We start from the raw sequence: 14,757 nt of genomic DNA on the forward strand, positions 1-14,757 counted from the left end.
ACAATTACCTCAAAAATACATCACACTGGGTACAAATTACTTTCAAGATCATTGTTTATCAAAGCTATGATGAGCAAACAGGTACTGTACTGATTGTTTAGTCGAGAATGGTCGAGAAGTACACCATCAGAGGCATGCTTAGAGCGCAGGCCTTTTGCCCCAGTTAAAAGACCAAGGTGTAAAAGGAAACCGAGTACTTTTTCGCCAAAGCAAAAATAATTTAATCACTATAATAATGTCTATTTTTTTACAACGGAAGATTTTTCAGATATAAATCTTCAAGCGTGGGTAAGTGGCCTGCTCTCTAAGTGTGTCACTACGGTGAATATTAAAACTAGATGAACTTGAAAGTTAGCCAATCTTTGCTTCCATTATCTTATACTAACAATGAGCATGAAAACTGCTGAAAACGGTTGTCCTTTGTGCTGCGGTGTGATTATGCAGCCATTGGGGGCGTAATATTTTACTTTTTGAAATAGCATAAATTATTGTTTTACACTTGGCGTAGCATTATATTTCGCTGATTTTTATTGCGTAATTCATCACCCTGGTTGGTATGAAAATTATCGTAGGACAAAAAATAGTCGAGTTATTCAGGAAGTTATTTATTAATATGTAACTATTAGAGAAGAAAATTACTAAAACATATTTTTAAAAATTTTATATTTCTAAAAAGTGGGCAGCGAAAGCTAATTTAAGATTTTATGATACTACCTGTTCATCGTGAACAGGAATTTTGCGCTTCAACTGTTTAGTCATCCCAAATCTCACAAATAAACAACGAAACACAATGGTACGAGACGTGCTGATGCCGTGCGCTAGAATCTCATAAGTTCTTTCACTTATATTATACATCTCGTGATTTTATGCTCTAAGTGCCAGTAATTCAGCGGCCAAATGTGAAGGAACCCCAACCGTTTCCCCTGAAAAGTATGTAGGGGATCGACTGAAGTGATATAGTGATTATCTCGTGCTTAAGTAATTATGTCGTTTTTCGAAAAACTGGGAAGTTTAGCGATCAGAGTTGCGGGTAACCAGGTATTTCTTCAGAGCAGGTAAACGTCGGTGAACTCGAAGAACTCCCTAAACTCGTGGAATGTTTTTAATCCTTCTATATTTTTTTCTTATACTTGCAGATTACCTGTCTCATGCATAACCTCACATCGGTGTGCAAGAAGTGTAGTGAATGCTGAGGACTTGCGAAGTTTACCAGAGAAACCGAAAAAGCCACTGTCACCTTACTTTAGGTTCATGGCTGAAATGAGACCGGATCTGAAGAAAAGCCATCCAGACTGCAAAGTGACAGGTGATTGTTAGCTTTCCTTTATGTCTTCAATGAGTGATATTTTATTTAAAATTAAAACTGTCTATTGTATATGTATTTATAGAACTGGCGAAGTTGCTTGGTGATAAATGGGAAAAGTTTCCTCAAGAAACCAAGCAAAAGTACTTGGAGGATTACAAAAAAGATATGATTGTTTACGTGGATGCAAAAAATAAATACGAAATGCAGCTGACAGACGATCAGAAGCAGTTATTAAAAAGAGCCAAAGAGGAAATGGTGGCTGCCAAAGAAAACCGAAAACTTAAAAAGGTACGTTCGTTGTGGAAAGATCCCTCATTTCTCTGTGCAGTGAGTTTATCCTTAACAAAGGCCTATTTGCACGGTACATTAACACGTACGGGTTAATGTCTAAATGTATGAACGCGAGAATGAACGTCAAAAGGACCGTATAACCATCCTACTTGTGCAAATGCATGCACAGAAAATAGTACTTGTTCTTATTTGGTTCATGCATTCGTACATGTTCCGTTCCGGTCCACAAAAGTCTTTCACGCAAACGTACATTAACTCGTACGTGTACCGTGTAAACGTGTGTTGAAGTTTTAATTCAGGAAAATTTATTTCCGTCGCGGAGCAACTCTGAATTCTTAATTATGTAGAATTGCTCGTCTAGTCTATCTCGGAAACAAGTGAGATTACTTGCTCGTCTGCAAGCTCGGTAGGCTCTCGGCGAGAGTGTTTGAACCCGGAAGTGAAGGGTTTTTCATATCATCCAAAATGATTTGAAGCCAAGTTCATCGGTACTCATGATTTCTCGATCCCTTAAATTGGATAATTGCTTAATAATAGATTTACAAAGTTTTATTCCCGTAATGTGCATATTTTTTATATATTTTATTTTATTTAGCAGTTATATTTGCCTTTGACCCCGTGAAAGTCACAAGATAGACATCTTGCTCTATTCGTCAAAGGAAAAAAGAAGTGACTGACAGCAAAATCAGAGAACGCCACTTCCATCTGAAACCTAATCAAATCTATAGCTTCATCCTTGTCTGTTTATTACATCAGACATTAATGGGTATTTTATCTTTATGCTAAAATCACCCATCGAGGCATTCTTCCTGTGTGCCAAATTTAGGCTCACATGACTGCAGAATTCTGACTTAAACATACTGTCTCTAAAATACGGCTCATACCTTCTTAAATGGAGAGCTATCTACAACATTATAAAAAGGAGGAAAGTGAAAGGGGTAATGCATCGTCAAAAATCAGTGGGGAAATTTGAATTTATTTAAATATTTATTTCTGAATTTCTTAAAACAATACCTTAATAATTTTTTCCTATGTCATAATTTGTAAACCTTTAAAATGAATTGCATGTTTTTGTATTTTATTTATTTCCATTTATACGATGTCTAATGTGGAGAAACTGTCGTTGCATCCCAGTAACTTGTAAACTGTCACCTGCATTGAGGGTATGGAAAAACAAAGGAATTACCTGAATCATGGAAAAAAGGGTTTTCGTTTTCTGATGAAATGAAAATGGTTTTCTACATTTAGTAGAAATCATTTACCCAAGGGGTATATGGCCTGTCGAATTTGTTAGGAACAACCAAGATGTTGATTCCTCCCCATTTCATTGGGAAACGAAAAATTGTGCAAGCAAAGATGGCCTTTTATAAAGCACCAATTACAATACATTCCCGAATGTCTGGGCTAATGACGGGTAGAGACAGCACGAATAATCAGAAAAAACAGATAACACAAACTTTCAAATTAATGTGTAGTGTGTAATTTTAATAATGTACCTAAAACAAACAATATATAATTACGTATGCAGTAATTCTGTTCTTTTAGAGTGCTTCCATGACTCATTGAGATCTTTCTTCACCAGTTTGCGATCTTTTTAGCAGCGATAACATGGTTTCACTCGTATAGTAATCACGGATACGTGTCAATCCATATGAAGTGATCCAAAGAAAAATAAGTTGGTTGCATGACCATTTTTAATAATTTAAAATTTTTAATATCTATATACTGCAAAAATGGGAAGTTAAAAACAGATTTAAAAAAAATTATGACTGTTTGGATTAAAGTGGAAAAAAAAATTAACAGTTAAGAAAATCATCAGTTCTTGAACTTACAACAGTAACAGGAAGATCCTACTCAATCTTACCTGAACTCTGTGGATATATAGAAGTAATGCTTGACAATCACTTGGGTTAAGCAGTAAATAAAATGTAAGTACGGTACTAATAATTGTAGTTACAGTAAATATGTAAAATAATACATGGTAATTCAGCTCATTTTGTGTGTTTTTCAACTCAATAAGTAACCTATTTCAGTACTTTATGAGGCAACTTTTCAAATTAAGACAGTTTAACATATAGTTGATACACATAATTTGCAAAAATGATGATTTCCCGCATTTTCAAAAATTTATAACTTGGTTCGGTCAAATATCAATGTTTCAATTTTTTCTCCACTTTGCTATCATAAAGGACTATATAATGTGTAAAAATCGTGGATTTTTATCAAGTCCCATCTGAGATATGAAGCCTGAAATGGTGTGAAAAATCCACAGAGAAATCATTCGCCTTGACCGGGATTTGAACCCGGATCCCTCGATTTACGGCCAAGAGCTTTAGCCAGTTAAGCTACCGAGGCGTCATTCTGGTGACTCCGTAAAAGTTATCACTGTGGCTAGTTCTGGTATACTTAAATGAAGCCTCAAACTTTACAAAAAATTCCAAATTTTAAGAATTCAAAAACAATTAACGAGTGAGGTGTCAATGCTGATACTCTATAAAATGTGTGTACCCAATGATATCGTACCATAAAAAATATTAAATCTGATAAATTTCCCCTTCATGGTTTTTTAATTTTTAAAAAGTGGAATTCTTCAATTATCAACCCCCTGCTTTGGAGACCATTTAGACAGGTAAAATTTGCAAAGGGAATTATGGCTATGAAACACTATTGTATGGAAGAAAGTACTGAAAAAGACGATGTCAGTTTCAATCTAGTAGCATGATGCATTCGGGAGATTATCAATTTAACGGAAAACATATTCAAAGGGAAAAAATGATTCATAACAAAAATGGCCACCACATGAAAAACAAAGGAGAATAATTTTTTTTAAAATCCGTTTTGAACTTTCCGTTTGTGTAGTAAAAACATATGTAAAAATTAAAAATATTAAAATTGGTCAAGCAACCTACCTTGGATAACTTCAAATGGATTGAATCATGCATAAAAGTGGGTTGCATGAATGCAAAACCGCTGCTCGACGTTAGGAACTACACTGTCAGGCACCACGCCAAGTAGTTGCATCTTGCACAAGTTTCCCGGATTGCAACTGCTGCTGGACGTGAACATGAGATCACGGAGTGCGGTCGCTCCCTGCAAGGCAAAACAGGAACACGGTGCTCCCGTGAATGTAGCTAGCCTCCATTTGACGAAGGGGATTCAAATGGAAATACTCGTAATAAGCCTGGTATAACCTAGCATTAATGCAAGGGTCATTCCATGTCAAATCAACCAATATTTTGACCAAATGACACCCACCGACTTGGATTTTCGTGAAACATTCCATGGTCACACATTCTGGTATAATTAGAAATTGTTTACAATTTTAGCCTCCAATTGCCAATTGTTGATGAAACATGAGCAATAGGGTGGTTTCCTATTATTTTTTATTGCCTAAATCGAAAGATTATTACTCCTGGAGTACGTATTTCATGCTTTTAGATTTTTAAATGTCAATATCTATTTTTCGCAATTAAATGAAAAGTGAAAATTTTCAAGCACACGAAAATGCGACGCGTGAGTAGGAATTATGGGAAAAAGTCGGTGCGACGCATTTCTGGTTCCCCCTCCCGCTTTGTGAGGTGAGCTTGATCGAGGCTCTGAGCGCTGATAGGACGCAGGATGCTAGCGGGTAGCTGAGTACCTTGCTGGCTGGTAGCGCTTGGCTTAAAAAAGGTTTATTAATACCTTATCAAGCGAAGAAAACTTTCCGACCTTAGCCAGTTTTAATAGGTGATTATTAAGACATGTTTCCCTGAGCTCTGTGCCTCATGCATGCATTGGTAACCTCAGACGATGTATAACTCCTATCCTCTCGTGTAGAAACTAGGTCCCTGTGACGTCACGTGGTGTGGAATTGCATGGGCGCCAATCTGGCCCTTTTCAAATGAGGATAAAAATGGACCATTGCCATTCGTCTAAACCTGTATTTCTAAAACCAAATAATTTGTGTATTATGAATACACTACTGGTGGGTAACGAATCGCAATCAATGCCTTTCGTTTTCTTTGATGACAGAAACTACCCATTGAAATTTGGGTGTGACCCCTTAAGTGCCACAACGTGCAACGGATGGTGATTTTTATTTTCATCCATAACTCCATTCCTGTGAGATGAAAAGGCATCATTTTTTTTCTGAAGCTTTGTGGTCCATAATGGTCCCGCGATTATCATAAAATATTCACTGCATGAAGTAAGTCAGCTGCAAAGAAATAAAGTATACAAAAAAATCAAGCTTGTACCATTTTTAATTGTCAGCATCTACAGGGAAAGGCCATGCGAATACAGACTCATGGTTCAATTTAAAGTAATCATTAGTGTATGAGCAAAGATCCTGGTGAAAAAAATTATGAGTCTGATGTTCCTTTTAGTAATTATAATTTCACTGCTTTTACCTAAATTTTTAATCATAAAGAATGACAGAATGAATCATTAAATGGGTGAAGTACCTGAGAAATTTCTCATTTCAAATGATTTGATAACGGTTCCCTTTGACATTTGGAAATGCACATTCCTGTGATGTCAATACATTTGGATAAGAAATGTATCTAGTCTTTGGACACAGATTAAAATGAATGTAGGGTGTAATAGTGTACCATGGATCATGCAGTTTTTTTTTAATGAAAACTGCTTGAATAGTTCCGATAGCACAAAATTAGCAGTACATGGGGGAGTACATTCACATGATTGCTTATTTGTTTCCTAATCTAAGAGCCAGTAGCGTGCACTATCGTGAGATAATGCATGCTCTAATATTGTTTAATCATGAGTATAAGCTTACATCTCCTCTAAATTGTGTAATATCTATGTGCCTTGAAAAAGAGCCATTTTTTTCCTTGACCATGAATATTTGTTTTACTAAAAGGAACCTCTGTCTCACGATTATTTTTCATAAGAATCTTTGATCATACATTAATGATTACTTTAAACCGAACCATGAGTCTGCATTCGCATGGGCATTCCCTGTGGATGCTGAGAATGAAAAATGGTACAAGTGAGATATTTTTGTAAACTTTATTTTTTTGCAGCTGAATTACTTCATGCAGTGAATATTTGATGACAATCGTGGGGTCATTATGGACCACTTAGCTTTAGAAAAAAAATCACGGCTTTTCATCTCACAGGAATGGAGTTATGGATGAAAATAAAAATCACCATGTGTTGCACTGTGCGGCAATGTAGGGGGTCACGCCCAAATTTCAATTGCTCATATTTCATTAACGATTGACAATTGGAGGCTAAAATTTAACACAATCTCTAATTATACCTGAATGTATGACCATGTAAAGTGTAATGAAAATCCAAGTCGGTGGGTGTCATGGCCTGGTTGATTTGAAATGGAGTGACCTGCAGTAATTCCAATGATTTTGCAATGTAATTTATTTTGTTTATAAAGATCGTGGAAAATATTGAGGGAAAGTAAAAATCACCCACAGATAATCCGCAACACCTGTATACCACAGCCGGATTATCAGGGATCTGTTGTACTCGGTTGTGTTCCTCATTCTCACGCAATCCTTCAGATCGTATTTGTATGTGTATTCAAACCGCTTTTTCAATTTATTAAAGTATGAATGGGCAAGGGTTGATAAATAAGAATCCAGAGGGGCAAGTTGCCTGGGTTGCAACTGCCGAGGGATTTGTATCCGTGATCACAGAGTGCAGTCGCTCACTGCGAGGCTTGGAAAACAGGAACAAAGTGTACTCATGAATGCAGCTAGCATATCAATCAACTGTACTTAACTGTGTCGTCAGCGAAATAAAAAATGAGAAAAAAGCATACAAGCTGTGGTTGAGCAGGGAAGCACTAATACTGCCAAAGAGAAGCAAATAATTATCAAAAATGCATGCACTTATGGCATAGATGAAAGGTCATCACATGTTTCCCCTTGTAGTGCTATCCTTTTTCCCGGGGTACAGTCAAAAAATGTGGAGGGTATTGTAATTATATTTAGCACCTAGGAAAAATAAACATTATATAGTTATTTTTTTAGACATCTTTAAGCAGTTTTTTTTAAATAATGAGATTAAATTGGACAATAATCACTACATTTTTATACGTTTACTGATGTACAATTTTTTTTAAATTTCAATGTCCTCAAATTTAAAGACAATAACGTAAAAGCCGATATGTCGGCTCGCCACTCTTTTCAGCCGAGCGGTAAAAGCCGATATATCAGCGCGCCACCCTATTAGGGTTAAGATATGAATATGGCGGTATGCTATTTATTTAACAGAATATTGACCCAAAAGCAAATTATAATGTTATATTAGCTGAAAAAATGGCCTTTAGCTGGCTGGACATCTTTGTCAAAATATAAAATTGAGCTGAAATATTAGCACGTGGCTGGATATTCTCTCCCTATGATGCCAAAGTCAATTCTATGTATGCCTTTTGATGAGCATAAATCATGTTTTTCTCTTTTATTTTATGACTAATTTTGTACATAAGGTGCAGTGGTAACAAAATAATTGATCACCAGAGGTAAAAGACATTAGTTTACACTTTAGCATGTGCCCAACGCATTGGTTGCATGACTTTTGTATAGGTGAAACTTGTATGAATATATGTACTCACTCATTTACGTGATTTTATTGGAATTATTTTGTCAACTCATTCCTTATATCATAGAATTTATTACATAATAATTGCAATACTGGGAAATAAATCCATTTGGCCATACTTTCAGTATTTACTTTTAACCCATTCACTGCACATACTGCCATTGGGCTGGGTTGCCCAGGACAATAAAAAAATGGGACTCATTACTACTGTCGGCGTCAAAATGATGTGCCGCTGTACTTTGGAAATTTTTTTCTGACTTCAGAGCGTGCCATAATAATGAATAACACGTCATTGTAGAGGAAATTTTATTTTCAATTGTGATTAATATTTTTGTTTTATGAAAAATTCAAAAATCAAGACACGCGAGTGCATTAAATGAATCCACCCACTATAAAATTAGCCGTTTTGTCAATTTCATGAACTTCGTAACACATCAGAGAGAAAACTACTACGACTACAACGTTCATCTTCCACAATTACATGCAAACATTAATGTAGATTAATTAAATGGATTTTACATATTTTTAGAATACATATCTTGTTGTAAACTAACGAAAATGTTTAAACACTATCTAGTCGCACAGTTTACCCCGAAAGAAAAAATTTAATTAAGAGAAACATTTCTTAATTTATTTAAAAAATTTCTATGATCCATAATCTATGAAACTATTGATATTTGTAAATTTTAATAACTTTTATCAATGCCATGTTGCTAAACGGGGCTGTGTGGGGCCAGTGCCGGTTACCAGGAAGCAAAGTTAGGTGCGCAAGACGTGGCAACGCAGTATTCATTTGCTCCGACGTATTTTTTGAATGTTCCTAAATAATCTATTGTGACGGTCACTCCCGTCACGGTCTTGTTCCGGGGGTTGGGCGGCGGCCGCCTTGGGCGCGCGTAATCTTCAAAAGCTTGGTCTTTCTCCTTCTTTTCCCCTTCCCCACCACCCTTAGCGTTCCAGCCCCCAGGCATGCGTGTGTGTGTGAATGGGTATTCTGGTGATCTTGGGTCGAATGACCAAGTGGTTATATAATGATGTAACGGCCACTTGACCCGGCCGAGTTGTTTTATATAAGTTTTTTTGTGCTATGTCAGGTGACCCTCTCCACCCCGCAAGTGGTGAATATAAGGCGGGTGGAAGTGAGTGATAGGGTTCTTCCTTCTTGGGTTCCGCGTTAGCTGGTGGTGAGGTACTGCAGAGTCCAGTGATTGATTTGGTGAAAGTTGTCTGATAGGTTGTCAGTTACTTTACGAAAAGTGTTAGCAATATGTCTTACGAGTGAGACTTGGACAACCATCGCTGAGCATCGCTGGGAAAGCTGGGCCAGGCAAAGGGCATATTGAGGTGCAAATTGGAGAGCACCAATCCTGCCCAACTTAAGCCTGCAGAGGAGGAGCGAGAAGTTACGAGCGACGAGGCAGTGGGTGTGTATCGGCCACACAAACTTGTGTTGCCCTGCCATATAAACCCCCCCCCCAGAAAACGCCGTATAATCGCCCTCCAAGTATCCCCAGTGATTACTTCTCACTGTATAACTGGACAATAAGACAACTTCCCTTTTCTCACCACAATCGCTAAGTAATTCAAAGGACTCCATCGCCTTCAGCAATTCATAATCAATTCAGTGCTCTAATGAACTGTATTTGACTCACATCTGCCTAATATTCACTTACCTTAGAAGGGTAATTGATCCACGATTATTGTAAATTCATTGTTAAATCATTGTGTGTTGCTAAAATTTAATTCATTTATGTTTCACGTACATCATCTGTAATATTGATCACCCATCACATCCCTCACTAGGATTATTCTTGTATTTTTGTGCCAAGGGTTATTTTTTTTGGAATTGTAAATTTAACCAGTGCAATATATATATGTGAAATTGAACTAAACTCGAGTACGTGTGGTTATTTGGGGCGTCAGCTGGGGAGCTGGGGCTGCGTTGTTCCTGATTACCTCCCCTTTGCATCGTTCCTAACCCACTTCCCGATCTCAAATCCTTCGATAAATGAGAAAACGACCTACCAAAAAGGAGGAATTCTTCGGGGTTTGTCAATAAAGGGGCGGGTTGTAGGTCGCCGTGGGGACGAAACGTCCCACCCTGTTGCCGAGGACCCTCCACAAGTGTTGTTGGTTCCCCCGCCTTCGCCGCGGCCACCACAGATAGCGGCGAGGTGGAATGAACCGTCACATTTATGGCGCTGCGGACAGGATGCGATTTTGAAGGGATTAATTTGGGATTGTATGGGAGTGAAGCTTGCTCTTGGATTGGTTCGACTAAATTCACAGAACTTTGCGTTCGTTGGCGAGTGTAATTTTGTCATTGATCGAACGAGCAATTTTTCTTTGGATGTATGTGCTTTAATTGTGTTTAAGCCCTTAAGTGGATGGTCAGGTGTAGTCTCAGGTGATTTGAATTTGGGGTTCCGGGCGTCCGTTGGAATATTACTCGATAGGCAGTCGCAACTAGCGTGGTAAACAGTTTCCATTTACGGGTTGGGCCTTTTTAAAGGAACTTCATTACATTTTATTTTCACAGGCGTGGAATGAACCGTCACACTATACTACATAAAAATCATGTATTTTCGGATCATAGAAAAATTGCAAATAAAATAAGGAGTGTTTCTTTCAATTTTTGTTAGTTTACAACTAAATATGCGTTCCAAAAATACGTAAAAGCCATTTTATTAATCTTCACTAATGTTTGCATCTTTTTGTGGAAGATAAATGTTGTAGATGTAGTAGTTTCTCCTAGGTTGAGTTCCAAAGTTCATGAAATTGACAAGACGGTTAATTTAATGGTACGCGTAGTCATTTATTACACTCACTTGTTTTGATTTTTGAATTTTGAAAAAACAAAAAATAAATCAGAGTAGGGTAGTTTCCTTCATCAAAGAAACTGAAAGGCATTGATTGCGATTTGTAACCCACCATTACTGTATTCATAATATACAAATTATTTCGATTTAGAAATACCGGTTTAGACGAATGGCAATGGTCCATTTTTATCCTCATTTGAAAAGGGCCAGATTGGCGCCCATGCGATGCCACTCCACGTGACGTCACAGGGACCTAGTTTCTATAGGAGAAGATAGGAGTTATACATCGTCTGAGATTACCAATGCATGCATGAGGCGCAGAGCTCAGGGAAACATGTCTTAATAATCACCTATTAAAACTGGCTAAGGTCGGAAAGTTTTCTTCGCTTGATAAGGTATTAATAAACCTTTTTTAAGCCAAGCGCTACCAGATAGCAAGGTACTCAGCTACCCTATAGCATCCTGCGTCCTATCAGCGCTCAGAGCCTCGATCAAGGTCACTTCACAAGGCGAGAGGGGGAACCAGAAATATGTCACACGGAGAGATTTCCTTACCCCATCGCGTTTTTGCGTGCTTGAAAATTTTCACTTTCCATTTAATAGCGAAAAATAGATATCGTCATTCGAAAATCTAAAAGTGTGAAATACGTACTCCAGGAGTAATAATCTTCTGATGTAGGCGATAAAAAAATAATAGGAAACCACCCTATTGAGAATAAAATTTTCTTAAAAATGACGTATTATTCATTATTATGGCGTGCACTGAAATCTAGAAATAAATTTGCAAAGCACAGCGGCACATCAATTTGACGCCGACAGTAGGCAGGATATTTAAATGGATAAAAAGTTGGAGGAAAAAATGCACTACTCAGATAAGTTCAAAACTTTCAAGCTGTAAAGAATGCGTTTATAGAGGTATTTTGTGAGGTAGAATAATCACAGTTTTCCATGTCGAATTTGCATCTGTTAATACTAATTTCATGCATTTTCTCCTGTGCTTTTTCTCGACAGAAAATGAAAGATCTGGGAAAACCACGAAGACCACCATCAGCTTTTGTCATGTTTTTCAGTTCTAGACAATGTGCTCGAGGGGATACACCATACAAGGTAATTTTCTTTGATCTTTCGGCCCCGCCCACATGATTTCCCTTCTCATACAAAATTGAACATTTGAATTTCAAATGTATAATCAGTATATTCTGTATTCAATTATTTCTGGTTTTAAAGGCTATTAGTTGAGTGATAAGATGACGTTTGTGGAATAAAAAAGGTAAATTTTCCCCTCTATTTTTCTAAATTTTTTCAAGAGTAAGAACCATAATTTTTTTTATTTCTAATGCTCATCATAAGGTAACTGGCAATGTGTAAATTTAAATTGATTTCACTGAATGATAGTGCAGTTTAAACCATTGATATACATATTAGGCAGTATTTGTTATTATGCATAATAATAAATTTATTAAGTTGCATACTTTGAGCACCTAATCTTTAAGGCACAATGGAATTTTATCCTAATATTTTTCCAAAAAATGAGGGCTTGGGGACTGCATTCAGTGAAATATAATATATTAGGAAATTTAACTTCAGGGTACATGAAATTTTGTAATATGGTAGTTTCCTTCATCAAAAATAAGGAAAGGCAATGATTGCTATTCAATACTCACCATTAGTGTATTCATAATATACAAATTATTTGGTTTTAGAAATCGCAGTGTAGATGAATGTTAATGGTCAATTTTAACCTCATTTGAAAAAGGAGTCATTCCATGTCAGATCAACCAATATTTTGACCAAATGACACCCACCGACTCGGATTTTCGTGAAACTTTAGATGGTCATACATTCTGGTATAATTAGAAATAGTGTAGAACTTAAGCATCCAATTGTCAATTGTTAATGAAGTATGAGCAATTAGTTTTTTGAGCGTGACTCCTAATGTGCTGCAACATGCAACACATGGTGATTTTTATTTTCATCCATAACTCCATTCCTGTGAGATGAAAAGGCATGATTTTTTTTCTAAAGCTAAGTGGTCCATAATTATCCCACCATTATCATTAAATATTCACTGCATGAAGTAATTCAGCTGCAAAAAAATCTCGCTCGTACCATTTTTCATTGTCAGCATCCACAGGGAAAGGCCATGCGAGTACAGACTCATGGTTCAGTTTAAAGTAATCATTAATGTATGAGCAAAGATCCTGATGAAAAAAAATCGTGAGTCCGACGTTCCTTTTAGTTAAAAAAAATACTTATTCATGGTCACGGGATAAAAATGAAGTCTTTTTCAAGGCACATAGAAAAGACATAATTTAGAGGAGATATAAGCTTATAAAAAATATTGGAGCATGCATTATCTCACTATAGCAAATGGTACTGGCTGTTAGAGTTGGAAATACCCAAGAAATAATTTGAATGTACTCCCCCACATTACATAGTGCTAATTTTATGCCTCCAGGACTATTCCTACTAAACTATCTCTTCCATGGGTAATGGGTAACTGAATCGTATGGTATAAAATTTAATGGCAGAAGAGATCCATCAGAACGTTTTCTCCAAGTGAAGTTAATTCATTTCTCATTCATATGGTGCTGCCTTAGTGATATCCTGGTTGAATTTCAGACTAAGTAACTCATGTTAGTGTGACTGATAGTGACTTATGTTTGGTGAACCCTTCCTTGGAAAATCTTACTAGTGATGAAGATGAAAGTGACAGTCAGCTTATCAAGCAAAAGACAGCCAACTTGAATGACATGCTAACTAAAATTGAGAATAAATTAATAACAATTAGCAAACAGGTCAAAAATCAAATGTCCACCCTGGCCCCTTTATCTTGGTATAGGAAAAATGTTATGAGTAAATTTCATGTTTCAGTCTACATAGTGAGACTGGCTAAAAAGTTGCTTGATGAGAAGGGAATGTTTGCTTTGCCTCCACCAGTTTTTGGGAAACCTCTTCCAAACTCCACAGTAGAGCTGTTGATAAATATTTGAACTAGAAATATTTACAAGAATTCTAGACAGATTCCTGGAGCCAAAGATAGAGTCAATGTGGGTAAAAATGAGTATATGCAAAAGAGGTTGATTTTATATAACCTCAAGGAACTTTATGTGCTCTTCCAAGAGCAGTATCCACAAGAAAATATTGGGTTCACCAAATTTTGTTCACTTCATGCAAAATGGTGTGTGATGGCTGGTGCTTCTGGGACTCATTCAGTTTGTGTTTGTGTCAGACATCAAAATGTGAAACTGATAATTAGTGCCTTGCAATTGAAGGAAACATATAAGGAGTTGATGGATATCATCATCTGTGACAAAAACAATGCAGAATGTATGATCAGAAAATGCTACTATATACTGTCCAAATCCTTCCAGGCTAAAGGGTATCATCATTTTGTAAGTCGTCTTCGCCGACGGTAAAGGGGTTCGGGGGAAGCAAAGCAGGGAACAAATCCAAATTCTCTCACACAAGCAACTTCCTTTATTCAGTCCCAAGCCATACACCTTGTTTCGCTGCACAACACCAACTGCCGACCCTAGCAGCCACAAGCCCACGCCCTGGAGTCACCGAAGGAATCGTTTGTCAGGCGACTCTTCCGATGACAGCAGGAACGTGCTTAATGGCTGGGTCTCAGAGGAAGTCCGTTCGAGGCGACCCTCGTCGTCTCGCACCTTATAATAATCTAAATGAAACTGCTCTTACATCCACATCCCCCCCAAAGTGAGTTGCTAACACTCCCGAAGCAATTAAACCAAAGAAATCAACCCATCCAGAATATAA

The 14,757-nt window shown here is 37.1% G+C and overlaps 1 protein-coding gene across 3 annotated transcripts in view; it reads left to right on the forward strand.

Moving 5' to 3' along the window:
- Positions 1 to 785: 785 nt before the first annotated feature.
- The window catches only part of LOC124172630 (transcription factor A, mitochondrial-like), a 42,850-nt gene continuing 28,878 nt past the window's right edge, over positions 786 to 14,757 (forward strand). For 2 of the 3 annotated variants that reach the window (XM_046552078.1, XM_046552077.1), the window contains exons 1-4: positions 793 to 1,055; positions 1,137 to 1,306; positions 1,389 to 1,594; positions 11,989 to 12,084. In XM_046552078.1, the coding sequence (XP_046408034.1) occupies positions 985 to 1,055; positions 1,137 to 1,306; positions 1,389 to 1,594; positions 11,989 to 12,084 (543 nt within the window). In that variant the 5' untranslated portion in view covers positions 793 to 984. Of the gene's footprint in view, positions 1,056 to 1,136; positions 1,307 to 1,388; positions 1,595 to 11,988; positions 12,085 to 14,757 lie in introns of all 3 variants that reach the window. The other variant, XM_046552079.1, reaches the window with a different exon arrangement.

The sequence above is a fragment of the Ischnura elegans genome (genome assembly GCF_921293095.1).
Source record: "Ischnura elegans chromosome 13 unlocalized genomic scaffold, ioIscEleg1.1 SUPER_13_unloc_2, whole genome shotgun sequence".
Lineage (NCBI taxonomy): Eukaryota > Metazoa > Arthropoda > Insecta > Odonata > Coenagrionidae > Ischnura > Ischnura elegans.